Source organism: Hippoglossus stenolepis, chromosome 9 (genome assembly GCF_022539355.2).
Source record: "Hippoglossus stenolepis isolate QCI-W04-F060 chromosome 9, HSTE1.2, whole genome shotgun sequence".
Lineage (NCBI taxonomy): Eukaryota > Metazoa > Chordata > Actinopteri > Pleuronectiformes > Pleuronectidae > Hippoglossus > Hippoglossus stenolepis.
The window spans coordinates 21,321,568-21,346,447 of NC_061491.1; the positions used below are offsets into that span (position 1 = coordinate 21,321,568).

At 43.7% G+C, this 24,880-nt stretch overlaps 2 protein-coding genes across 4 annotated transcripts; one reads left to right on the plus strand and one right to left on the minus strand.

Annotated features, from left to right (window-relative positions):
* The first annotated feature begins 2,735 nt into the window (after nt 1-2,735).
* LOC118115630 (LHFPL tetraspan subfamily member 2a protein) lies at nt 2,736-15,863 on the plus strand. The gene is made up of 3 exons (XM_035166922.2): nt 2,736-2,907; nt 12,785-13,496; nt 14,385-15,863. Exons 2-3 carry the CDS (start codon nt 13,085-13,087, stop codon nt 14,639-14,641), a joined length of 669 nt encoding a protein of 222 aa, XP_035022813.1. The 5' UTR covers nt 2,736-2,907; nt 12,785-13,084; the 3' UTR covers nt 14,642-15,863.
* A 271-nt stretch (nt 15,864-16,134) lies between these two features.
* Nucleotides 16,135-24,582, minus strand: LOC118115548 (secretory carrier-associated membrane protein 1). 3 transcript variants are annotated; one of them, XM_035166768.2, is made up of 10 exons: nt 24,305-24,582; nt 23,074-23,154; nt 22,763-22,873; nt 22,545-22,556; nt 22,108-22,219; nt 21,277-21,405; nt 20,608-20,767; nt 19,731-19,832; nt 19,514-19,631; nt 16,135-18,884 (listed from the first exon to the last, which is right to left on the minus strand). In XM_035166768.2, exons 1-10 carry the CDS (start codon nt 24,359-24,361, stop codon nt 18,723-18,725), a joined length of 1,044 nt encoding a protein of 347 aa, XP_035022659.1. In that variant the 5' UTR covers nt 24,362-24,582; the 3' UTR covers nt 16,135-18,722. The 3 variants fall into 3 exon arrangements, with proteins under 3 accessions (XP_035022659.1, XP_035022658.1, XP_035022660.1); XM_035166767.2 differs by having other exon boundaries at nt 22,545-22,559; XM_035166769.2 differs by lacking the exon at nt 22,545-22,556 and having other exon boundaries at nt 24,305-24,581.
* Between the last annotated feature and the right edge of the window lie 298 nt (nt 24,583-24,880).

The window sequence follows — 24,880 nt, forward strand, 5'->3', positions numbered from 1 at the left end:
AATTTAACAACATGTTTTTTCTAAGACTAACTTCCTCAGATATCTGCATGTCTGAAACGAGAGAAAAACTCCCGAAAAATGTCCAGATAATCCAAATACGTACCAGCATCTCCAATCGAGATGGCGAGGTACTGTATGTGTTCTCTTCTAGTTTGTATGTGTGACACAAGAATTTACGGTTTGTCATTAACTTATTTTCTGAAAAATCAATAAGCATTTATCTAAATTTATATGAACACTTAACATGACATCACTTGATAACTTCCTCATACACCCACAACTATAAAAACCAAGTTGTCTGACTTGTTACAGCTTTGTTCCACCATGCAACACAGGCCTTGTTCACACAAGGCGTCTCTATCCCACATCTGTGTTTTCAAATTCAAACATGATTTGTTTATTGGTAGCTTTAGTATCATGCAGTGATCTATATTTAAAGCCTGGGTGCAATTAACACAATTAGACCAGCCCTTGTTTTCACACACACATGTGTACACACGTCGAAGGGATGGCATCACAGCATAAATTCGTAACTTCCTCCCCACAACCACTAACCAGCAGAACCAATCATCTCTCCCAGTGTCCCTTCAGTCTGGTCTGCGTTTCCCATGGAATTACCCTCCAGCCAAGAACATCTTCCTCCCTCTGAAACCAGCTCGCCACCGGGACCACACTTATCTATTTACAGACTATTCTCTGCCTCCCATAGTGTTCTCAGCCAGCACAACACACACAGACAGATCTGGTGTGGGGAGAGGAAGTCCTGCAGGCCGGGCCCACCAAATGACACAGTGGCTCGGCCACAGTGGAGGAGCGAGGCACCGTGTGAGCGAGGAGACGAACGGTAGAATCTGAAGTCTGAGGCTGTGTCAAGAATGTCAAGAGGGCGGCTGCACTTATCGAACTCCCACTTCACATCCCAGGGAGGAAATGAGAGCTGGTGTTAACAGGCTGGGAAGAGGATTTGATTTCTTGGTTTTTTTTAGGTTTTCCAAATGGCTTGTACAAAATAACAGAAGCAGTGGGAATCCCGTAAATACCAATGTGGTGAAGCTCAAATTGCACGGTCACAAACACAGCAAAATATGGCTCACACACGTTGGCTCTTACCAATGGTCACACTTCATCTGTAATGTACAGGCTTAACTTTACCATCTGTTATTTACTGCAGGGATATTTGAGTTTAGTGTAAAATATTTATGCAGTTCTGTCCCCAGGGATCATGTGTGTAACATAAGAATTTGTGAGAAAATAATCTGAAGACGTCCATTTACTGGTAGAACAAGCTGCAGGAAGTGATGATCTCTGCTGAAATGAATCAAGGAGACTAAATATTCACATAGTGAGGAAATATGTGTGGGTGGTGATGGTAGATGCTGCTTTCGCTCTGACAGTACATTTGTTTTCTCAACATCACAGCTTCATTGCACAATGCATTATTTTTCTGTCTGGATTTTACATGACGGCATGAAGCTAAACATGTGAGAACCTACTAATATCACCACCTGATTAGTCTCTCTGCTTTTATCAACTTGTAAAAGTGGCATCACATAGAGGCCGAACCTAAGTTACTGTACAAAACATGATAATAACATTAAGTTCATCACTGGTTCATCTGCAGTCAAGCTTTAAAACACAGGTCAGTGCCGTTTGTAAGTTAAGTCAACTTCCCTCTACATTTGGATTTTGAGAGTCAGGTAAGATAAATAATCCCACTTTCATATCTGTAAATATGAAACTGAACCGGTATCAGAGTTTTCATGAAATACAGAAAGTGAAAATGGGGAGCCTGACTATAGAAATTCACCTCTTAGCACGTCTAAAAGCTCACTAATAAACATTTGATCCTATTTGTTTAATCTGACTATACTGAACTGATTTCCATTCAATTTTGTGGTGCATAATTAGAGGAAGAATTCCAAAAAAAGCAGTTCTGAATAGACACACAGATATTTTTCACTTTATACTTTAATTGCGAGATCAGGCGTTAGCGTTAACAGGGATAGTTCACCCAAAAGTGAAAATGAGTCATTATCTACTCACCACTATGCCGATGGAGGGTTTGGTGAAGTGTGTGAGTCCACAAAACACTTTTGGAGTTTCAGGGGTAAAGAGTGTTGCAGCCAAATCCAATACAATTGAAATTGCCTCCATACTGACTAATAAATACATTTCACCTAAGATATTTTATGTATTCATATTAAAATGAATACTCATTGTTATAAAACCACATATAGATTAATTCTTACATTTCATTGTATATCCAAATGCATATTGTCATTCTCTTTTGTATTAATAGTACAGCACCTTGTGCGTGCTGTGAACTCTACTGTGTAAATAAATGTACCCAACTAACTTATGCCCAAGACACAGTGGAGCATTCATTGATTTGGTTTGTGGGCGATCTTAAATAATATTCAGGAAAATGGATATTACTCAGACATGAATTTCACAGAGAAAGAAAACATTGCACTGAAACCAGGAACAACTCCTCCTCCTCCTCCTCCTCCTCCTCCCCCTCCTCATCATCATCACCATCATCATCATCATCATCATCATCTGTCACATCATCTCTGCAACTTTTCTTCTCTCTCCCTCTTGCTCTCTCTCTCTCTCTTCTCTCTGATGGGTGGGGGAGGGGAAAAGGGGGAGGGAGGAGGGTGTGGGGAGGAGAGGAGAAAGGACGACGTCAGTTAGTGAGTGGGATGGCTTTTGTGTGAGCGTGTGTGTGTGTGAGCATGTGTGTGTGTGTGTGTGTCCCGTCCTGCAGAGAGGAAGCAGCCTCAGTGAGTGAGCGGCAGGAGAGAGAGCAGGACTCACCCCCGGGAAGAGACGCAGCGTTTCAAAAACAAAGGAACAGATTCCTCTTCCCTCGCTCCTGCAGAAACCTGCACCCACCGACTGAACGTGAGTAGCAGAGAAGACAACGAGGAAACTTGTGGAAGCTGTTTTAGATTCTGGTTCTCATGCAGTTTTCTTTGTGGCTGCAGATATGAGCCATGTTGACTGAAAGTGTCACAAACTGTAGATCTTGGGCTGATTCTCTCTTCTAAGTGTCAGCTGACCTCTTTCTCTCTGGCTGGCGATGATATTTAAACACTCTGGGTTGGGAGAAGACATATCTGCATCTGTATTTGCAGCTGGCAACATCTGGCAGCAGTTTGACATCACAGCACAGTGTCTGTTAGAGCGGAGGGTCTTTCCTCTCAGCTGCAAGATAGAGAATATTCCGGGGACCCCCTACTCAGAATGATATGACATAGCCTCTCTTTAACGCTTCTACTTAGTTGTGTGAAACAATAACACAAGAGAAATGTCCTAGAAAGATATCAGACATTTATTTAAAGTTTTTTCTCTATGTCAACTCATGATGTTTTTAATAGATGAATCTGGAAACTTGTCCTGGACCCCCAGCAGTGAGCCATAGACTCCCAGGGGTCCGCACCTGAGGAATGTCCTCCTCTAGAAGCCACTATTAATACACCACTTGGTTTTTATGTCTTAAAGTGTCTTCCTCACTTGTCCACACAGCAGCGTTCGCTCTCCGCACCTCTTTCCCCACCACAACCCCATGTCCTTGAAAAGCAGGGAGGAGGTCCATCTGTGTGTGAGAGCCACCCATGGAGCTCCCTGCCTGCACACACACACACACACACACACACACACACACACACACACACACACACACACACACACACACACACACACACACTGAGAGAGGGGAAGTGGTCCTACATCATAAGCTAAACAAAATCAGGAACATGTCCAGTGTTTATTCAAGCTGACTTCAAGGACAAACTACAGTACAACAATGAGGTGGAGGAGGGAATCCCCCCCCGCTCTTTTCTTTTCACCATCAGCCTGAACAAAGAGGTGCCCTCCAGAACGTTTATCACTAATCAACTTTATGGTGTAATCACGCTTCAGTGTGTTCCCCCTCGCCCTGCCTTCTTTTCTTAGAACGATCTCTGACAATCTGCGGAAGACAAGTGCAAACTCGTCACATGACGTTGGACCAAACGATGGGATGGTGCAGGCAGAGGAGATGTTTTCACAGCGGTGACAGAAACAAGTTGTGCCTCGTGGTGAAAACAACCAATCAATCAAGTGGAGTCAGGAGGAAGTTCAGCAGAAAGCCACATAGGAGATACCCAGTAATATACAGAACCACAGAGATGGTGATGCTATGGTTGTATTCAGCGATGGAGTTATTCCACTAATGCTCCTTTCCATGTGTACATTGTTGCTTACTAGATGTTTTGAGATGAGTTCTCGACCCAAATGGCTGCGATTCCATTTATTTCAATACAGATGTATTTAGTCAGTGTCCTCGTGGGAACATTTTTGAATTCAATCTGAAGTGCTGGAGATGGCTGAACAGCTGGATCCTACAATCCCTGTAATGCGACTCGGTTGTGTCTTTCATTAGATCGTCTGTGTTTGGTAAATACCGACGTCTTTCAAACTCCATGCGCCCAGTTTGTAATTCAGGGCAGGCTTTCCATTTTTAGTCTCCAGACTGAAACTGAGATCACTCTGTGGTGTCATAAGAGTTATTTTATAAAACTGTTTTCATGGTTGGAGTGGATCGAAACCATGACAAACCTTTCTTCACTTTCTTTAACATTTTGAGATGGAGCATTTAGCAACATTTACCTTGATTTCTCAGAGAATAAATCATGGAGCTTGATGACAAATGTTGAGGGGACTGATGGATAACTTGGTGCAGATCCAAAGAAAAATCTGGATCTAGTGGATCAGAATATGGTTTCACAAAAGAACTGTTGGGCCTTGGCGAAGGTATGTGCTCTCTGAGTGCTTTTACAGTTTTCCCAGGTAGAGTCGGGAAATCTATCCATCAAGTGAATTGATCTTCAATTAAAATCAAATCAATCATCTTCATAGTTTTGTGCCTCTTGTGTTTATGAGATTCGTGGAAATGAGTATAAACCTTAACAAATCTTAAAGCGAATGTACTAAGTAAAAAGTTTGAGTGTGCGTCCATCATCTTTTTCAGGAACAAAAAGTGAGAGCAGGAGAAGTGAGGAGGGAGCGGAGGCCATGTCATGCCTGTCATTGTGTGGGTGAAATGTGAGGGTCACTGAGGGGCTTTGTGCGTCAGAAACTGTGGGGCCACAACAAAGTCAGTGTGGGGAGTGAGGGGCCGGTGGGGGTGCTGCACACATTGAATAGGTTAGGGGGCCACAGCGGCCTGCCTTTGAGAGAGAGAGAGAGAGAGAGAGAGAGAGAGAGAGAGAGAGAGAGAGAGAGAGAGAGAGAGAAGTACATTCTGGGCCAACGGTGGCAGGTCTGAGAGCCCCAAGAGTGAGGGAGGGGGCCCGGTGTCGGCATGTCTTTGTGCAGCCTTTGTTGAGTTGAGTCGCACAAGATGAAGAGGGATGATTTTATTCAGCCTTCTTTGGCACACATACACACACACACACACACACACAAACGAGCCTGGCTTATACTTTCCTCTGGGGAAGTCATGCGTTTTTTATGCAATTACACCCTGGATGAGTGAGCCCAGGCTGGCACCTTCCACACTTTATGAGTGTGTATTTGTTTTTGTGTTTTTGCGTCAGTAAAGTAGTCTGTATTGTTTCAGCATGCCGTCGGAGGGGCTTTTCACTGTTGACTTGTTGTTTACATGTTGGGGGGGGGGCCTCTTATTGTCACCGAAACCTCAGGCCCCCCGTTTATGTATTTGAAAGCTAGGACCGCTGCCATGTCTCCACTCTTCATGCACAGTTGGGGAATAACATTTGAATGGCGTTTTACGGCTTGGATTGTTTGCTAGTGTTTAATCTGGGTCTGTAAAATAAATCCAAACTAACTCTGGAGCCCTAAACATGTGTTTCATGGCGGCCATCACTCACTGGCTGCAGTTATGAGTGTGATTAAGTGTGGCGAATGCTCGGCCATGGGAAACATTTCCTCCTCTTTGCAGTTCTTTCCTTCGCTGTTTACGGAGAGCGAGAGAGCAGCGACTTACATGGTGATGTTTACGAAAGAAAAGTTGGTGAAGGTGAAGGTTGTTTCGTAATATCGGTCAGGGCTGAGAAAAGCTTTACGTAAACCAGAGAAACTGAACTCATACTTGTGCTTGTTCTCTGTGTTTTGCACTCTTTTCACTGTATCGCCGCTTTGTCTCTGCTTTTATCATGTTGTGAAAACAGGTGGATCTTTGCCTCCCTACAGGTGGAGGTGAAGGTGGGACAATCATCAAGAGCCTTAATGTATAACTCTATAGTGTGATGTGCATTTTTGGGGGGGGCGTTGCCGTCTCTCAGCCTCTGATGGTTAATGTGGTTTAGTTTTCACACCTTCTCAAATCTGCCTGCTGGGGGCAAATAAATGAGCTGTGATGAAACTGTCTGAGTCAACGCTGCAGGGCATGGGTGTCTCCGCTCTGGCTGATGTTATAGCTTGCCTGCTGCTCTTACATCATTTGCTCTGCCGTGTCATGACACATCCTCGATGAACTACTGAAGACTCCTGCAGAGTTTACAGGACATTGATTGGGAAATCGAGAGCCGAGGGTGTAATATATTTTCCAGTGTGTCAGTGGTGTACGTTCAGTATTGAAGCTACATTGCTTCATTTTCTCTCACTTCACCTCGAGCTCAGCTGCTTGCATTCTTTTATGAGGGAGGGATACGTTTGGTCCTGCCCAACTCTGACTGGATTCATTCTAGTGACTGGCTCTGTAGTCCTTGAAATGGTGCCTCTTCTGTGGTTTTGGTTTGAGGGTCTTCCTCCCAGCTGGTTCAGATGCATGACCAGACCAGACCAGGCGCAGCAGCTTAGGGAACAGATTGCCTTGGTTTGAGGTTTCTGGTTCAGGATCTGTGAGCTAATGGAGTCTCCCAGCCCAGATCAGCTGGGAGGGGGTCATCTGATCTGTGTGGGTGATCCATCAGCTCAAATACCCCTTTTCTGAAGTGGGACTAGCTCACACCTATTATAAAGAAACCAAAGCATTTCCAGCATCATGTCCATGAATGGAATTTTTTCTTGGAAACTCTTAACTCCTAACCTCCCCTTCGTGGAACAATCTGGGTCAACTGTGCTTCAGATCTCTTCGCCACCCACCTTCAGTCCTCATTCACTGTCATCCCGCAGACCAGGCTACAGTGGCCAGCGCTCATTACCTCAGCCCCTTGGCATGCTACCAGCGCCGTTGCTGATATCTCAGACCAATTACTCCAGATTTACTACTCAGCGCTCTGTTCCAACTAACGGCCAACGGACTGACCCACATATGCCGCGTATTCACTGCTCTGTGAGGCTTTGAAACGACTCTGACTCAAACTGATGCTACATTTCTTTAGGCTGCAGTCATGCTTTTATTTTTTTTATCGTTTGAAAACAGTTTTTCCAAACTAAAACGATACTAACACACCCAGAAACTAATGTCACGTGACCACTCACGTACAAGGAGCACATGAAGGAAGGCATGCACGGGCAATGTTGGGCTGAAATAGCCTCGGGACATGGGAATTGTGACAGATTGCTTGATATAATAGCATCTCTCTTACGCATGTAAGCACTTGCATCGTTGTAAAATGTAGAATTTAACTGCTCAACAGCTGTTGGCAAAGACGTCAGGGTCAGAAATGCTTGTAATTGATTATCCATGTTGAGCTCTATACTGGTTTCCAAGGCTAATTTCGTCTGAAAAGGTTTCATGTGATAGGGAATCAACGAAGACTACGTCATGACCGAAAGGACCCGATCACCAAGAGTTTGTCTGCGTCAGGGTTTCCAAACATCTTGACCAACAGGATTTCACAGCCAACATTATCACCGTCTGTTCATGGACTGTGTTTTAGCTTTTGTTGTAAGTTTGTCTTAAAGCAGCGGAGGTTGTTCATGTTGGCTCACAGAATGAAGGATTGGAAAACTATGTAAGTTTTGGCTTCAGGCCGTCAATACGTGCGTACAATCCCGCGTGGCAAGCTCGGTTTCTGTCAGGACGGCAGAGCAGTGTGGGAACGAGCAGGTCCAGATTAGAACCACATTACCGCTGATCAGCTTTCATCCTGTGGCGAATCAACAATATCATCAGTCAAACTCCGCATCGCATGAAAGAAGCACATGACTCCAGGACTCCGTCAGTTTTGGTGACGATGCATATCTAAGACAGGGAATCCACAGGCGCACGGAGAGCTGCGGTAACAAAGATCTGAAGATGCATATCTATCAAAAGCAACTGGGAGACCGAGATCCTCTCACCCACGGCGAGTCCTGATCGTCGACTCATGAATAAGTCATAATCCGGAGCGTCTGATGTGCCGTGAGGTGTAAAATACTCTTCACTCAGCTCTCACACGAACAGAGAGAAAATCTTGACCTTGCCAGGAAAATGCTGTTCAAGCACATTCCCAGAACAACCAGCAAACAAGCGGAAAGTATTCATCAGTTTCAGGATGTAGTGACCTTTATGCTCGCTCAATGACACTTCAACACACACACACACAGGCAGGACATTCATGCATGCAACCACACACACATGCAAATTACCACTTGATTAGTGAAACATATGATGATCAAATGCATTACGTCACCATAGATTTATCTAAACGTTGATAACCATGGCCAGATGGAACGGGAATTAAACGCTACAACTGACCACGATATATTGTGAAACTGGTAACTGTTTCATTCCCAGTACTTAAAGCTACGGTTGGTAATCCTGGAAAAGCTAGGAAGAGAAAGCTACACTTTTTACAAATGCAACCGATGCATCCCACCTCCTCCCATTAACCCTGTAGTCAAAGCTACACCCCCAGAGCACATAAGCGTGCACTGCCTGACAACTGCTAGAATCCGACTTTTCCGTGACTCGCTCGCTAACTTCTAACTATCATCTCTGCCTCAGCGGTGTACGTCTCCCTAACTTGTGCAGACAAATACACAGTAAGAGCTCGAGCGGGGTGCGCTCAGGCAGGTTGGTCGGTTAGTGACAGACTGGTAAGCCAGCCTATCATTTCATTCGCTTAGAATGACTGGGCCATAGACACCAGTTTTTTATTTTAAGACGACTTTATTCATTTATAGCTATCGGGTGAAGAGGATTTCTCTTAAGATAAAAAGTGTTTCAGGAACAACCCAACCTTTAATATATTTTGTTACCTACTGGTAAATCTTTAAAACCTCCAACGTATCAGCTAAAAATTGTCAAGAACATTCTTTCTCTACTAGATACTTCCTCTCAGTACTCTGCTAGTTCTCTGTCCCCCTCTGAAGCCTCCTCCAGTTTCCATCTCTCTCCGAGCGCAGTCTTTCAGTGAGACTACAGAGAACCATGATGAGGTATAAGTGAGCAGATTTCCTGTAAGTGCAGGGGGCAGATCACACATGGTGCCTGCCGGCTGCATGTTTAGGCTCCATCCCTGTCGTTTCAAGAGGCAGAGCTGCTAATTTGTGGGCATTGTAGTCTTAACAGACAGCAGCGCCGTGCCCGGGCCTGGACGAACTATAATCAGCTGCAAGCACAAGACTCCACTAAAAAAAACTCCAGAGAGACTCAAACTGTAGCCTGGGTGGCTGTAAACAAAAACCAATGCAAACAAACATGCATAGAGTATATTCAACACAGTCTATGGTGCATACATGCTGTGTGCAAGCTCAAAAGATTATTGATTCAGGTTGCACACCCATTTAAAAACCTACATTTCTAAAAACCCTTTTGTAATGGACGCTTTACATAATGCTAAAACACGAATCCGGCTTAGCGAGTGCAACACTTGCAGAATGGAAACTGTGATAACAATAAGTGTGGCCATGGTCTGGAACAAACTCAAGGACTATAATAGAAAAGGGAAACTCCCCAAACTGTCTCCAAACACATAAACACACGTCAAACACCTGGTTATTTAGTTCTCTCCCTTCTCCCTACAACTATAACCACTGGACGTAGATTCTCAGATGACAACATGTTTCTTCAAACATTGCTTTGGTGCATGTTGTGTAAACCTGAGCGAGGGATGACAGGTTTACATTGAAGTGAGATATCTTGGGAGATCGTCCTCTTATTGCTTGATTGTGCCTCTGAAGCTGTTAGACAGACACCGATGCTTCCTGCTCGCTTCCTGTTTGTTGCGGCCATTTCCTTTTTGTTTTTGGCTGATAATAAATAGTAAAATTGCTGCGGCTCCTTTATGCTGTAACTCCACTCAGATCTGCTGAAGCACACTTCTCCCAGTGTGTCGTCAAGGTGGGTTATTATATGCAGACTGTGTGTTTTGGCTGAGGGTTTGTGTAATCTCTAATTAGGATGCAAAAATGTAGAATGAGACGAAAGCAACATTTCAGGCATGCGTGTGCCCCTGAAATTCTGCAGTGGAGGGAACGAGAAGAACGTGGAGGTTACAGATAGACATCGCTGTCAAACTGGAGACAAAGCAAAGCCGTGCACAAACAGGCACATTTCTCTATACCAGAGGGAAAAAAACCTGCAGCAGAACAGTATGAAAACAAAACCGTGACCTGAAGGACATCCAGGAATCCTGCTGAACTAAATCACACCCGCATCCCAAGTGTTGCAAATCCCATACCTGCTCCTCAGATGCTGTCACGCCTCTCGACTTTTGTTATCGTGACCCAGTTCTGCTGGTTTCCAGTCGATCCCAACGTCGGATGAATCAGTCGTCCTCTTCTAGCTGCATGAGATAATACTTATTTTGTCGCCTGGGAAATGTCTGAAGCTTTTTTTTGCCTTGAACTGACTCCAGATCATATCTGACAATGTACAGCATCAGTGTTCATTCCTTACAGATGTGGCGGGATGATTTACCTTCCTGGCGGCGAGGTTATGTGCAACCTAATACCACACTCATTCCCCTCAGGGCAACAAGAGTGAACTTTTCATCACCACCGAAGTGACACATACACCAAGAATTAGGTTGATAATTTGATAGAACAGCCCACATTTATCAGTTTTATTGCTTTTGTAATAATACGCCTCCTTTTTAAGTGAAGCGATAAAGTGAAGTGATGAAAACTTACTTAAAACGGAGAAAGTCTCTTCACCCAAAATAGAAAAAACTATAAAAACGTAGTTCTCACTCACACCAGATTTTGAGATACCTGCTCCCACCTAAGAACAAATGAGGTGAATAACAAAAGTTAAGAGTTATATTTTAATAATTCAACTGCAGTATGTCTTTCTAGAAACTGGTACTCACACACCTCCGTCCTCCGCCAAGGCCCAACAGTCCCCTTAAATTCAGACAAGCTGCATTCAAATACACACGCATCAGTTCAATAAATATGCAGGTTTCTTTTCATCAAGATCCACGAAATACTCTCTGGGAAATGTAAAAAAAACACCCTTTTTTGCAATGATAAATAAGATGAAAAACATTACTGGAACTGAACCCGTGATCTGAATCTACACCAAATTTGAATAATCTCTTTCCTTTACCCATACGTCATCCTTCCGCTAAGTTTCGTAGTGATTCATTCAGTAGTTTTTGTGTAATCTTGATGAAAAAACAAACTCGCTTTAAAAAGTTCAGTAGAAAGTAGACCTAGTTCTTAAGAATCAGAACACGCATTGGATTTTAAAATATATATTAAATGTACATAATGCTTGTCTCAGGTATTCATATTCATTCAGATAGATAAATCCATGAACCAAAAAATAGTAATGACGCTGAATAGTTAATGCAATAATCAATATACTGAAACCTGGGCAAATGAAACCAACACTATCTGCACAGCTAGATACCATCAGAGATTAGTTAGAAAGAGCTGACATCCTGAGAAACCTCGTCGCTCACGGCTGTGTCCAGGCCAGTGTTGTCACGGCAACTAAATCATAACATAGCAACAGTATCACCCTCACTTTGATTGGGACGTATACACACTTTGCTCGAACACAAACACACTTGAACACTGACACACACACACTTGATTGGGAGGATTGCTCTGAATGTATCATCTGTTACGAATTTGTAATCAAGTTTTAAATTCTGTTGAATAACGAACAAAGACTATTTGAAATTCTTTACTGCAGCGTCAAAAACAACAAGAAAAATGTCCCAGTACAGCCAGTAACCACTCCCTGTCATTTATCTCACGTATTCAGACTATTATCTCAACGGTGAAAATGGTGAACTGGATGACGCCGCTCTGCTCGATGTCGTGTGTGTGCTTGCCACAGCCGTCAGGGTCTGGCATGCAGTGCCGTGCGTTACTGTCAAATGTGGCGTGCTGTAACAGAGCTCTGCGCTGATCTGTGTTGACAGCTGCTCAGCAGCAAAACACACACGGCTCCTGTCATTTTACAGATAAAATCAAACGCACAAAGACCTAGTAATCACCAGGAAAATGACGACAGTATAAACTTTGGTGTGTGTGTGTGTGTGTGTGTGTGTGTGTGTGTGTGTGTGTGTGTGTGTGTGTGTGTGTGTGTGTGTGTGTGTGTGTGTGTGTGTGTGTGTGTGTGTGTGTGTGTGTGTGTGTGTGTGTGTGTGTGTGTGTGAGAGTCACTGGGACTGTTGGAACAACAGACATCTGGAAGTGTGGCTCATGGTTCACTCACAGCTATTAGTGAGTTTTAAGTAGCATGTTGTGGGAAGATTCTTGGTTGAGGATGAGTTTGTTATAGTTGGAAAACTGGCCGTTCTGAGGGGTGTCCACCAAACACAAGGGGGCTGGATGATTCATAGCTGATGGGAAATGAGAGTGGTTCCCCCCCATCATACACAGTAGTTACTCACACTTATGTATAGAGTCTCTTTGTGTCTCTGACCCTCATCATGTGTCTCTACAGGTCTCCTCTTCAGATGAAGCCATGGCTGAGGGGAGCTGCTTCGGTGCGTTGTAGCTGTCTGGGATGACCAGGGCTGAACCTCACGTCACAGAGGGAGAGAGGCTCAGTGAAGAACAAAGAATCGGTGGAGGAGGGAAAACATCTGCTGGGAGAGGATTAGATCAGCCGCCCATCTGGATCTGAACAGGGAACCTACTGGACCTCTCTTTGTGGAAGGAAAGGACTTTCCGTCACTTCTGAGGAGCTGTAACAGACTTTAAACGTTTTTAATTTTTTCTTTTCTCAATCACTGGTTGCGTCATGTGCCATGTCATTGTAACGTGCCGCTCCATGCTCTGGACACTGCTCAGCATTCTGGTGGCCTTTGCTGAGCTCATCGCCTTCATGAGTCCTGATTGGCTGCTGGGATTCCCCCGCTCGGACTCCAGTGTGAGTGGTGCGGGAGTGGAGTCTGGGGAGTACCGGCCGTCGCTCGGCCTCTACAACCGCTGCCTGCACGTCGGGGCGCTGGGAGTAGGGGTGAGCTGTGGGCCGTACGCAGGGACGTTCGGGGAAGTGGCCAGTGGCTTCTGGAAGGCTGCCATGTTGTTTCTGGCTGCAGGGACGTTGGTGCTGGGCTGCGTGGCCTGTATCTCCATCTTCAGCTTGTGCTTTCAGAGCATCCTGAAGAAGAGCATATTCAACATCTGTGGGCTGCTCCAGGCTATCGCAGGTGAGATATGTTATGTCCCAACAAAAGAAAGAAAAAACCTGGTATCTGCCAGCACTTCAGTCTGAATGAAATGATTGGTTGACGCACCTGTCAACAGTAACAGTTGTCAGGCAGTCAAAGTTCATGTGCTTTGGGGGCGTAGCTTTAACGAGGGGGCCAATGGGAGGGGGTGGATTGTACTGGTTGTTGCCTGCTTTTCGCCAACTTTTCCAGGATTACCAACCTTAGCTTTAAGAGCAAACAAGGTCCAAAATGTGTCTTTTTTATATATATATATATACAACAATTCCCTCTTAAAATAAACAAAATTAAATGCATGTTCTTTTTTATTTGCATCCTCTAAACTGCATGTTCTGCGACTGACAAACTCAGGAACTGACAAACTCAGGAACTTAAACTAAATCTCATATGTTGTTGAGTCTCATTTTAACAGTGTTGTATCTATGTTGGCATATGGTCTATCGTGTTTACACGTCTATGCAGGCACATCGCTGTTTTTTTTATAATTTTGCCACATAACCTCGAGGGAATTTCCGTGCAGATTTTACGAGGTGAAGGATCTGAGTTTACAAGTTGGCAACATCGACGGGCGTTTCATTACATGTTCCCTAATTGGGGCGTCTCTCTGCATGTTTCTCTCAACAATAAGCTCCCACAGGTGTGTTTGACTGGACTGGGGCATCTGTCATTATGTGACATCACTGTAGGGGCCGTTCAAACTGGGCCTCAAGTTCCTCTCATCACAAATCAAACGCTTGTTTGCTGAAAAACCGAAATATTCACCAGAGCTGAGTCACCATCAGCTGCACCATGATCTGTTTGTACTTTCAATCGCAGTGTTTACACGAACGTGACTAAACCCCCTTCGTATCTTCCTCTCCCCTCCAGGCCTGCTGCTGATGGTGGGCCTCATGCTGTACCCTGCCGGTTGGGGTTCAGAGAAGGTCATCGGCTACTGTGGCCCCGAGGCCTCGCCCTTCAGGCCGTCTCTGTGCTCGCTCGGCTGGGCGTTCTACGCGGCGATAGGAGGAACGCTGGCGACCTTCCTGTGCTCTGTTCTGTCCGCGCAGGCTGAGATCGCCACCTCCAGCGATAAGGTTCAGGAGGAGATCGAGGAGGGGAAGAGTCTGATATGCCTGCTCTGAGCCTTCAGGGACGTTGGGACGACATCCTTCGCTGTAATCGAGTGATTTTCTTCACGAATCAGCTGATTGTCGAAAAGAGAAAAGGCTTGGTAACAGCTTTTTAAAAACATTAGGTGGTGTACTCACTTGCTGAAGCCCACCTGAGACCAAGAAACGTCATCCATACACTTATTCTGTGTTTTTCCTTTTTTGGTTTATTTTTTACTAAGATACTGTTTATTTTTGTAATAATTCTTGCCTTAAACAAACCACTGTACTAGAATAGCAGGAGATACGCGCTTGTTGTTGTGGACAGGTTCAACACTGCTGCCAGTAAAACAGTGTGTAGGATTGTAAATGTCATTAAAATGTTCATTTACACGGTTCACCTGCAAACCTCAACAAACCACTGAATACTAGCAGATGTGCCCACGAAAGTAAAACCCCAATAATGTGTGTGTGTGTGTGTGATAGGCGTTAACTGTTGAGGTTTCCAAACGTCCAAATGCTCTGATTCTGCGGCTCAGCAGGACAGTGAGATTTAAGGGATTTGCTGACTTCAAAAGACGTTCCTTCACTTAAATGGATTTTTCATGGCTCTATCGTAGCTTAATAACTGGCAGAGTGTGTGCGGAGACTTTCCATATGTTTCACTGAGGTGAGCTTTCACAGGCGGGGGGTTGCTCTCAGCGAGATAAAGCAGACTGCACCACAGCTTATCACAAGCTACCTGACGTGAAGAGAACCACACAAGACAAGATCTGGCTTTGATGGATGAAGGCGAAAAACTCCCAGTGGCTCATGGGAGATTCCACGTCAGACTTTTTTCAGAGCAGACCTCCTTAGTTTGGGAGATTCAGAGCATTCCTGTTCCCTATTAGCACCTGATGTCGTGCTTTGCACTTAACCCCTGAGCTCATTTCACATTGCTACACAAGTAGCTGTAGATCTAATATGATTCATATGATGCTGTGCTTTTTCTCCATTGTAGATGAGATGTGCAATAATTGAACTGTAGTGTGTTTGGCTGTGAGAGTGAGTTGGACCGAGAGATGAAATCGCGACATGGTTTTGTATCGAGAAGCATTTCTCTGTGTTTTAATGATTGTCTGCTGTTTTTGTTACATTAACAAAAGAGTGACGGCATCTGTGGAACGTTGTGTGACGCTTCATGTACGAGATGTTTGATGTGTGTGATTAGAGACACAGTCTGTACTCAAATAAACCAGGCCTCCTCCTGTAACATCTGTGGTGAGTGTGTGTCTTCTTTACCTCCACCGAGGAGGTTGTGTCTTCATTTCTGTGTTATTGAATTATTGATATTGTTTTATCTTTTGGTTGTTGTATGCAAACTGTGAAAAGGATCATGAAGAGACCTTCCTCTATTTTAAGTGGTCACAACCAAAATGTTTATATCACTGATCCTGAGCAAATATCTGGTAAAAACAAATTAGATTTTCAGTAAAAATGACAAGTCTTGAATTTAGTTTTTTCTGAAAATAAATCCACAAACATTTCTTTCAAATTTTATTTCATGTTAATACCATAAATATACAAAACTCAAACTATTTCACATGCGACAAAGGCCAGACGAGAGTGCATTACATTTTCTTTTTACATGTGACTGATAATGGGGATCAAATTTTCAACTTTACAAAATATACAAGTGTCCCTTTCGAATGAGTTTTTTCTCTGATTCAGTGAAATAATGTGTCAGCAAACTTCAAACACGTTCTGTACTGCGGACCAGCTCGCCAAATACATCAACTACTCACCCACATAGGCAATGGCTTTATTTAACAACTGCTTAAAACTATAGATACATGGAAATCATGTGTGTAGCAAAGATAAGTTGTGTTAATACCTAAAAGTAAAACATGGCAAGGGAACACGTCACGAACAGAGATTTAAAAACAAATCTAAATGGACATTTGGTTGATCTCTCACAGCTTTTCAGGAATTAGAATAACACTTGAGGGAGATTTTTTCTTTCTTTCATACCAGTCATACACACATCCTCATCCACACGAGCACAACTCCGTCAGGGTCCAGTTGCAAAGTCGTTAAACACTTTTTTTTTATCTAGCTTATGCTACGTTGATGTCATTAATACAAAAAAAACACACAAACATAATACATAATGTAAAATCAAACCAAACACGAAAGAAATGTGAACAACTTAAATTACACCATAAATAAAAACATGTTTTGTCTTTTGCTCTAAGTTTAACGCAAAACAAGAAATGTGCAATGAGTTTAAAACAAAGATATTTCGAAAAACAAAATGCTGCCAAGACGTTTTCTTGCTATGTCAAGACGAGTTATTGATCTTAAGCTGCACATTTGCAATGTGGTAACAGCAGCACCAGTCACCAGTCATCGATCATGTACGTCTTCACTCACCACGATGATGAGAGATACACGTATGTAACCCGCAACCATACTTCACTTCAATGACAGTAGTCTCTACAACTTAGTGCTGAATAACACTGTTATTATTGTATATAAATTAACATATCTTAGTGATATCACTGTGTCACCTCCAGTTCTCTCTTATCTTAATGTTCTTAATGGCTGAGAAACTTTTGAGGCAAGTGCTGATGGGAAAATCAGTGGCTGGCTTTGTCTGTAAAAATGCAAACAGACTGTTAGTGTACATACAAGCAGTATCAGTGTTTTTACTGGTTCGTGTATTCAGGATAATCTCAGGAAACAGAAAATCATAGCTTCATCACTGTCCAGGTCATGTTCAGTGGGAAAAGCCAGGTCCCTTCTCTCAGTTATCACTTTGTACGTTATTATGCGTCCTTTTCAACAGGAGGCCACGACCGAGCAGCTCTCCAGACTCATAGCGCCGTTAGTGTGAAGGGCTACAAAAACAACTGAGGGGGGAACCACACAATTAATGCCACGCATACGTAAAAGGAAACGCAATTATTCCTCAGGTGTTCTCCCCCCTTTTAATGCACAAGAGCACCGGACTGAAAGTTTGTGGTGAGAACTGGTGACCTACACTGACCTTGGTGTTCAGTGCGTCTCCACGAATAGATCCAAACGTCGTCAATCAGTCAAACAGCCACAGGGACATGCAATAACTCTGCAGCTCGCTTCTCACAGGAACTGATGGGAAATAAATAGGTAGACGTTCCCCTGATCCAGCCAATAGCGGAGGGAGCGACTTCTACCTTCAGTGTGCTTAACATGCACGTTGTTTACATGCTGTCAGATCTTAGTTAGCATCAGAGATGCCGACCCGGCCCAGTCAAAGAAAATCGGACAGAGAGGAAAGATTTCACCTGACAGGTGTCACTGGAGCTCTGTTGGGGGCAGGTCCTTAAGGAAGGACATACAGACATACTCCTATTTATAAGAATTAGGTTTTAGCATAACGAGAAGGGTATTGTCTGAGAGATGAAGCACTGATAGAGTACAAGGTAAAATTCAAATTTCATACCTTCATGTTCAAGCACCGGAAGATCATGAAAAGCCACAATTTTGTCCTTTCAAGTGAAGTACACATTCACACGCAGCTGCAGCCAATCCAACATATACTGTACTTTCAGTATCTGACCAAGAAAAACTGAATAATGTGCAAAACACCATGAGCGGATTATCACTTTTCATGACTCTATGCTGTATTAACCAATAACCAGGCAGGAAGCTGTTTAGACGTCATCACCATGACAAAAATAAGGAATGCTAGACAGTCATGTCCGGATGCACTATCATCACCAGACAGAGGAGGACAGAGGAACAGGAAGAGGAAAAGGAGTGAGAACGAGAGAGTGAGATGGAATCCCACACACTCGGAACACACCTCAAGTCAGTACGTGGATGTTTCAAAGGGATGTGAGCAGATGGTCGCCTGACTGAAAAGCAGCCAGGGCGGATGTAGAAGAGTTTTCACTGATACATGAGGATGAACAGCTCTGGACACTTGTCTGTTATTTACGTTACACTTTTCTTTAGCAGAGTGTGCAGGGCAACCGTAGCATTGCAACATTCATAAATTAAAAATCAATTTGATCTGAGAACCAGCAGGGCCAGAGCTGTGCATCTCCACCTTGTCACTGTGTGTAAGCGTGTGTGTGTGTGTGTCGGTTTATGGATGAGGTTTAAAGGCCCCACGAGCGGCGTTGGTTGCAGCGTTAGCGGCAGCATTGGCGGCTGCCGTCTGAACGGTCTTGTTGGACATGACTCCGGTCGCAAACTCCTGCTGAGCCTTCTCAAAACTGGCACCGGTGGTACGATAGAGAGCGTGCACCTGGAAAGAGTGGAGGAGAAAATTAACTGGAATCAAGGACGTTGGTAAGAGAACAAACTGACTCCCAAATGTTCAGACCATGTGTTGTATATAGTTATTGATAGCGTACAAATAATATGCATCATTAATAGAATAGAATGTATCAGCTGCCTGACAAAATCGGCTGATAAGAGCCTTTCATAGATATATCAATATTTGTGTTTACAAAGGAAAACTTTAATTTTACAGAATAACCAATGCAGAAAAGATATATGTTACATATTTTTTTATTCTATTTTCTTCATGTAAGGTCTATATATTTGATTGTATTTGAGTTTTCTTTTTATTTACAGTTACTTATAATGAAGTTTAGGATTAAACTTTAAAATATCAAGCCTCGATTGTGACAAGGGTTTGATATCGACATCATAGGAATCAATGCCAATTTAAAAAAGAATAGATATATGTTGGCCGATATATAGGTATTGGAAATCGTTTATCGGTATCAGCATTGTCCCACAAAAAAATCCATATCGGTTGAGCTCTCATCATTAACCTGTTTTTACCTCTGCCTTTCACTTTCTCACATTAGTGGTTGAGTGAATTAACCAAGTCTGCTGTCATGTTGGAGTGATGTGTGATCGTGTTACCTTTTTAAACATGATGAGAGAGCCCACGGACAGTGCAGTGAACAGAGCTGCGATCAGTAACATGATGATGCCCACTGGGATGCTGGTGTTCAGACCAGTTAAAGCTGTAATCCAGCCACTGGAAGAAAAAAAAACATAACAAAACAAATGTAAAGTAACTTCAGCACACACTCAACAGAAATACAGAAGGAGGAAAAGCCCCTGAACAAATACTGACCATGTCCCCCAGCCGGTGATGCCGATAGTTTGCAGGACGTGAACTCCAAACTGACAGATGTAGACGAAGAAGAAGACAAAGAAGCGGAACGAACTGTCACTCCTGTGGTGGAGATAGAAAACTTAGTTTAGTGAAAGACAGCAATATGACATTTCTTCAACTGTGGCACTAATAAACATCAGTTCCCTTCCACTTTCCTCAGCCTGTGAAAGTCTTTATCCACGACTTTACATTACACTATCTTCCCGTACAGAAACTAATTCTTTGGTGTTGGTTGGTGTGAAGTTAGAGATTGAGAGGAGGATAATGATTTTTACTACGTCAAGAAGTAACTGCCTTTTCAAAGCCAACTGCCCACTCTTCTTTACTAACTTCATACCTAGATGAGCAAGCCTGAAAGCCGGACCAACCAGTGAGCTTATGTTCATCCATGTTTCTCATGGGTCTGGCCCCCTCTTCTGTTCAGACTGATTCCATCAGTCCTGAAACTTTTAGGACCAATCACAACCATTTAACTAAAATGGGTTGGGTTTAATATAACAAAGATCTGCTATCGTGAAGTTATCATAAATAACAAACTGGACAGTCGATTTTCTCTAAAAGAAGAAAAAAACCACTGAATTTGCAGCATTTGTTGATATGACAGGTTTAGATGCTCTGATTGGTTGACTGGTCTATCAAATTGCGTCCACAGGCCTTTTGGTCTTCAACCGTTACTAACGCCCCATGTAAAACAAAAAGGAACTGCAGGGATCCAGACCTGTTTTAATGTGTTTGGTGATGCCAGGCACATGTTTGTCTACAGAGTCGTGTGTGTGTGTGTGTGTGTGTTTCGTTCTACTGTTGCACAAGGCAGTGTAAATGTCCATTTGCTTACCTGAAAGCCCCGTAGAGCGGTCTGTACCAGCAGACGAAAGAACAGGGGGTGAACAGCAGAAACCAGAGCATCGCCAGGCCAAAATCTACGCCACGAGATGTGTCCACACAGAACCAGGCCAGGCAGCCGAACATGTTCACAAAGAGCGTGCCTGCATGGACTGGAACAAAATGAACATCTTTAGTGTCATGAGAGTAAAAGATTACAGTGAATTATAATTATAGAAATGAACAAAAATCAGTTTGTCTTCTCATGTACATTTGATAAAAGAGCAGACAAATGTGTTTCATGGTAATACACTTGCAATACATGAGTTTAAGTTGTCAACCAATGTTCAGATGTGTCTAGTAGAACTAAAACAAATGGCAATGATTATATTCACTGGGTAATACTGTTCATTTATGGATGTGACAGATGATCTATAGAGCTTCTTTCCTGCCTTTATTCATGGGTGTGGTCTTTCATTTTGAGAGTGTTATTTCTTCATTTCCCATTCAGATTCAATCCCTTTCACTCAAGTAGCTCCTGCTTTTCTGCAAATTTGCTCTGCTCCCATTTGAAACAGTTGATCTGCCCTCAGATGAAGTGCTTCTGCACCGATGCCTTGTGCTTCAGTTTGAGAAGCAACCTGAGAGTGAGGAGAAGGAGTCTCCATAATGATCCACTTACAGATCCAAAGGTTGTACATGATCTTGACTGTCTTCTGGAACTCTACAGGAATGTCCACAGCAATATCATGGTAGAAACATGGGCCAACAGGGAACTTCTCTGGCAGTGGAGGCCAGTTGTTCTTACGCCCTGTGAGGAGAAAGGAAACAGTGTTTGAATGATGTGTTTTGAGTAACAGTGTCAGAAGTTAACATCTTAGTTAATATACTATGACGCATACTAATATCAAGTGTGTGTGCAAGTGTTGAAACAATTAAATGAAACGTTTTTGCTTTTAGTAAAATCAAAAAAAAAGGTGGTCAGGTGTGAGTGAACAGAAAAATGGGACTTTCTATTTTATTTCAAATAACCTGGATAGAAATGGAAATGCCCTGGATATTTGGATGACACTAATTAGGAACTTTTAATGGAAAACAACCTACTCTAAATTTGTCTTAAACCCGATGTTAGCATTCCTTTGTCCCTGTTGCTTTCTGACAAAGTTAAAATATATTGTAAACACTGTATCACACGTTTTCAGATCTCATCGTACCACTTTCCCTGCTGGAAACTAACACGCTTTAGTTTAGTTAACCCACATAATAAAATGAGAGATAAGGACCCCAGGCCACACGTATCTGCAAAAAATCAATATACCCAACACTTATTTCACTTACATCACAAACTGAATACTGTGCCAAATTATTTTTCAATGTCGACATATGTACTTTTTCAGTCTTGTCCACACTGTCATTAGTCTCGGATTAATCTGTAATGACCACTCATTCTCAGAAAGTTAATGTGACGTGAGTGGGTGCATGAAGTGGCTGATTGAAGGTCTGACTGACTGACCTCCCGCGGCTCCGTGGGACTGCAACTCTTTCTCGCGGCGATCAAGCTCCGCTGCTTTCTTCTCTAACTCCTCCTGCCTTCTCAACAACTCAGCCTGAGCACGTGCTTGGTCCTAACAAAGACACAGAAAGGCACTTGAAATTCACTGCGCAGCATCTGACAGGAGTTATGATATCCAATAAGGTGAGTAATGAAGGATATTTTCCACTCAGGTAAGCTTGGGCGTGTTAGTTTGAGAAGGAAAAGAGGGGGTTAGGGTTGGAAACGCAATCAGCTCCTGCTGTCAACTCACTTGTCTTCTTCAGTTAGTAAGAAACTGGCTCTAAAAATCTACTGCAAAGGGAAAGCTACAGGTGGGGAAAAGGCTTCAAATGGATTCCCACTATTCAAGACAGTGACATGAAGGGGTGCAGGAGACATCAGATGACAGACAGTACCTCATTACGCCTCTGCTGGGCCATCAGAGAACAGATGATTATATAAAAGGAAAGGTGGAAGAAAGGTGAACCAGACGCAAAGACAGAGTCTGTATAGTGTTACAATGTAGTGAATCAAAATGCTGAGGGCATATGAAGTTAAACTAGGCTGGAAGAGTAAAAGTTAAAAGTAAAATAGATGCAATTCCATGTATATGAGCTTGTTTTGTGTGTAGTACCTGAGTCTGTTGCTGTGAATAAGCTGGTGGCTCTTCTGTGGGCTTCATGATGGCAGGTTGTGTGTTCTGGGCAGGGGCAGGAGTCGATTTGGGGGCATTTCCAGGGGCTGCCTGTAAACCAGCAAAGACCTGCTATGTTAATATTTACGCAATCAAAACACAGACACTGAATCAAAACTGTAATTAGGCCACAGTCATATTTTGAGAGTGAAATCCTCTGTGACAGAGAGGTGGAGGAAGAGGGAAAAGGGGTTGTGGAAAAAGAAAATTAGGTCATTGTCTCAGAAGCACACAAACACATGCAAGCTGACCGTTCTGCCGTCTGTGAAGGGGTTATATTCCTCCAGACCACCAGGAGGGGCAGACCGGGTCACCTGCGTCACAGAGGGATCCTACGGGACAGAGAAGGTTTCAGGGAGGTCAAGACTACAACTACAAAATCAAAAGCTTATTTTTTTTAGCTGATTGTTTTTTTTCCTGACCAATAGCTTATATGCAGAACCACAGCTAACCACAATCACTGGGTCTGATCAGTTATCATTGATGTGTTGACAACAGTGTGAACAGGGAGCAGGGTGGGCATGCAATGCTATAGATTTACTATGTTCTATTGGAAGTGGTCTTGACTTTGCACAGAAGAATCAGATTCTTCAGGCAACTTGGGCCTGAAGTCTGAGGAAGTCTGAGGAACATCACTGGCAAGTAAATCCTTTAACGGGAGCTTTGCGATGTTTTATTGTTCCAGCACAAACATATCAAAAGTTAGTTTTACTGGATGTGTGTGTTATTCCCACCACGTGACATGAAGAACCCAAACTCTTGCATTTTAACTCCACCCACCTATGAGCACACCCTTTAAATTGAGGGGGGAGGGACTCAACAGCTGATTCACCTGTGAGCACTTGTTCTGATGTCTGCCACAGTGATGGCAACAAGAGGTGGAAGGTAAGACAGCTCACAAAGGAGAACACACACCTCTGTGCATCATGTGGAACACGGGACCGACTGACACAAACAAACATGATCTGAGCCACCCCAGCTGTGGACGTGGAGGGAAACGGTCTAACGTGTCTAAGCAACGATGAGCAGGGAGGCTTCAGTGTGTTGTGCTACGTGTTCGAGCCCGGTGCGACGAATCACTGCGAAGGAAACTAAACCAATGCTGCAACACCTCTTCAACAATAAGGAGTTTAAACCTCCTGCGTCCCAGCGACATGTACAAACAGCTGTAGGCACACAATGTACCTGTCCGATGCTAGCAGCTAGCTAGCTAACATCAAGTGTCTTTAGGTCAATATGCGTTAACACAACGTGAAAAACAAAGCGCCCCCATGTGTGAGAGACTCAGTCTGAGCTTCCGTCACGACCCCGACATTCATAGTATGTGTGAGTGACGAGATAAATAAGGTGGAGTGTGATAAGCTCGGTGTGCTAGCAAGCCGCTAGCTAGCTATCGAGCTACTAGCCAAGACAGTTAGCAGGGATGCTAACCGGCCTCAATGGGTTTCCAAGCCGGCTAGCTAGGTTAGCTAGGCTAGCTACCTGAAAGGGGTTGCTGAAGTCCGGGTCTGCGAACGGGTTGCTGTCAAAATCGGACATGGCTGTCGCCTCTCTGGAAGCCGTTCGCTGTGCGGAAGAGCCTCCCGGTTCTGCGGGGAAGGTTCGGGTCTGTACGGTGACTGCCTCTCTCCGCTGCCTCGCAGTCTTCCCCCGCCTCCGGCTGATGGAGACCCCCTCGGTTAGCAAGTTAGCCAGTAGCAGGAGGAAAAAAATGGCAGAAGAGGAGAGGATGCGTGACGAGCGGCGCCCGCGACGTCACCGCTTCAGCACCGCGGACAGCATGACGTCACGACAGGTACACGACCACGGATGTTGTTATTACCTTTAATTCATCGATAACACAGAACATGTGGTGATTAGAAATAATCACTCAGCACAGGTTCAGGTATTAGGAGGCTTGGGGGTCTATTTAGATGATGGGTCCCTGTAGACCTCCACCTCCCATCTCTTATGGAGGACAAAAATGTCATAAGCACAAATAAATAAACAAATACACAGTTTGATGATCAAAAAGGTTATTTAATAATAATAAAACGGGACTTTTCAAAAAGAAGGTTA

Bases quoted from the DNA above. Each gene is read 5' to 3' on its own strand.
- LOC118115630 (XM_035166922.2), top strand. From the start codon at position 13,085: ATGTGCCATGTCATTGTAACGTGCCGCTCCATGCTCTGGACACTGCTC. The intron at 13,497-14,384 runs GTGAGATATGTT...TCTCCCCTCCAG, and splicing joins GCTGCTCCAGGCTATCGCAG to GCCTGCTGCTGATGGTGGGC.
- LOC118115548 (XM_035166767.2), bottom strand. From the start codon at position 24,361: ATGTCCGATTTTGACAGCAACCCGTTCGCAGACCCGGACTTCAGCAAC. The intron at 23,155-24,304 runs GTAGCTAGCCTA...TCTGTCCCGTAG, and splicing joins ACTTCAGCAACCCCTTTCAG to GATCCCTCTGTGACGCAGGT. The intron at 18,885-19,513 runs GTAACACGATCA...CACTCTTTCCAG, and splicing joins CTCTCATCATGTTTAAAAAG to GTGCACGCTCTCTATCGTAC.